Raw genomic sequence first — 2,251 nt, 5'->3', positions numbered from 1 at the left:
GTTATAATACATATATAAGTAGAATTTTCTTATCTATTTTATCTCCGCTTTAAAAGAAACTTTCACGAATGATCTATACAATGAATAGATTTCTCAAGAACATCGAATCGTCGATTCATTTACTTATTTAATTATTTATTTATTTATTTTCTTTTTTTTTTCACTCACGTACGTTCGTTCATGCGTTCGTTCGTTCATTCTTTCGTTCTTTCGATCGTTCGCTCGCTCGCTCGCTCGCTCGTTCGCTCGTTCGTTCTTTCGCTCGCTCATTCGTTCGATCGATCGATCCATCTCGAAAAAAACGATATACATATATCGGTCACCCCTGACACGAGAGCTCCTCCATGTTTGGCAGTTGTTCGAAGATATTTAACGTTTATCTATGAGCTCGGTCGCGCAGGCGCGCGCGCGCGCACCGGCGTTATATATACACGTATGTGTGTGGGTGTATGTTTTGTGTATGTACGTATGTATGTATCTATGTATGTATGTAAGTATGTATGTATATATATATATATATTGTTGGTATATATATATATATATATATATATAGGGAAACATTAGAGAGCGAGAGCGCGCGCGCTAAGCGATTCGAATATAATAGTTTCCTTTTTAGCTATTTATACTATTTATTATTATTATCATTATTGACGCCGCCGTGAAAGGCCGGGTTTTTAACGACGTTCGTTCGTTCGAGGAATCGCGCGTATCGCGAAGAGTCTGAATATCATTTATTCCGATCTCTTTTCCAAAAGAGAGAGAGAGAGAGAGAGAGAGAGAGAGAAAGAAAGAGAGAGAGAGAGAAAGAGAGAGAGAAAGAGAGATAGATAGATAGGGAGAGAGAGAGAGAGAGAGAGAGAGAGAGAGAGAGAGAGAGGAAGAGAAAGCAAAGAAAAAAAGATGAACATTGTCGAAAATTTCATCATCGACTTGAATTGCCTTCCCTGTTTATTTTTATTTATTTATTTTTGTTCATTTTCTTTTTCATCCTTTTTTTGACTTTTTCTTGTTTTTCTGCTGTTTTCTTTTCTTTTTACTCTTTTATTTGGAACAGAAAAATGATCGATACGAAAGAAAAAAAGTGTTGGTAATCGTGGTAAATAGGGTTCTTCCTTTCTCTCTCTCTCTCTCTCTCTCTCTCTCTCGTTCTCTCTCTCACTTTTCCTCTCTATCTGTCTCTTTCTCTTGTCTCTTATCTCTTGTTAATCGACGAAACGAAAGGTACGACGAATAGGGCGAGATTGACGGCGTTGGTGAAATGGACGATGTTTAGTAGTCCAAAGGATTTTCGACGGATGTATTCCCTCTTAATGACGAAGCTCCGTTGTCAAAGAGCTCTTCGATGTTCAGGCTCGTTTTTTCTTCGATCGTTGTTGTATCCCCGTCCCTTTTTCGTCCTTTATCCCGGTATCTTCCTTTTTCTCATCTTTTCTCTTTCTCCATTATTTCTCTCTTTTTTTCTATCTCTCTCTCTCTCTCTCTCTCTCTCTCTTTCTCTTTCGTCAGTAGTAGTAGTAGTAGTAATAATAGTAGTGGTAGCAGTAGTAGTAACAGTAGTAGTAGTAGTAGTAGTACTAGTAGTAGTTGTAGTAGTGTAGTAGTAGTAGAGTGTCGGTCCCGCAAATCACGCGCGCGAACGTTGCTTCTGAGGAAGAGAGAAAGAAAAGGGGAAATGTGCGACAAGTATTTTTATTTTTTTCTTTCTAATCAATATATCCAATCATTTCGGATTCACGTTAAATTTGAAATATTATTTCATTATACGATAGTCATTAAGTTTAATGGAATGAATTAGTGTATACAAATATACAAAAAAAAAAGTATATATATATATATATTTTGCATAAAGCACTATAAACAAAGATCTTATTTATCGATAATAAGAGTTCAAGAATTTCAATTATTATTTTTTTGTTTTTTTTTCTTTTCTTTTCTTTTCTTTTTTTTTTTGGTTCTTTCACGTTTAAGACACAAATTGACAGATATAAAATAGTAAAAGATATTCGAATGAAAAGGGACGATTGTTCTTACCAAATTCGAGGTGGCGCTATTTCAGCGACGATTTTTTGTGCATTATCTTCGGTGTCTCGACCGGGGCAGTCTATTAGTGGACGATTATGTGTGGCGCACTAGACAGTATTACGACCGTGGCCAGCACCGTGAATAACGTGAAGACGATCAGGCAGAGCCTTTATTTTAATAAACAATCGTATAAATAAATTATCATTATAATTTGTACGTATTATTTTAT

The 2,251-nt window shown here is 35.9% G+C and overlaps 1 protein-coding gene across 6 annotated transcripts in view; it reads right to left on the bottom strand.

Annotated features, from left to right (window-relative positions):
- Positions 1-915: 915 nt before the first annotated feature.
- The window catches only part of nAChRalpha6 (nicotinic acetylcholine receptor alpha6), a 246,307-nt gene continuing 244,971 nt past the window's right edge, over positions 916-2,251 (bottom strand). For all 6 annotated transcript variants that reach the window (XM_085657693.1, XM_085657692.1, XM_085657696.1 and 3 more), the window contains exons 13-14: positions 2,032-2,189; positions 916-1,645 (exon numbers count right to left, since the gene is read on the bottom strand). In XM_085657693.1, the coding sequence (XP_085513819.1) occupies positions 2,105-2,189 (85 nt within the window). In that variant the 3' untranslated portion in view covers positions 916-1,645; positions 2,032-2,104. The remainder of the gene's footprint in view (positions 1,646-2,031; positions 2,190-2,251) is intronic.

Source organism: Vespa mandarinia, chromosome 6, assembly GCF_050613455.1.
Source record: "Vespa mandarinia isolate Hongniang chromosome 6, ASM5061345v1, whole genome shotgun sequence".
Taxonomy (NCBI): Eukaryota; Metazoa; Arthropoda; class Insecta; order Hymenoptera; family Vespidae; genus Vespa; species Vespa mandarinia.
The sequence above is the reverse complement of the archived record's forward strand: the minus strand, read 5'-3'. Positions and strand labels throughout refer to the sequence as shown.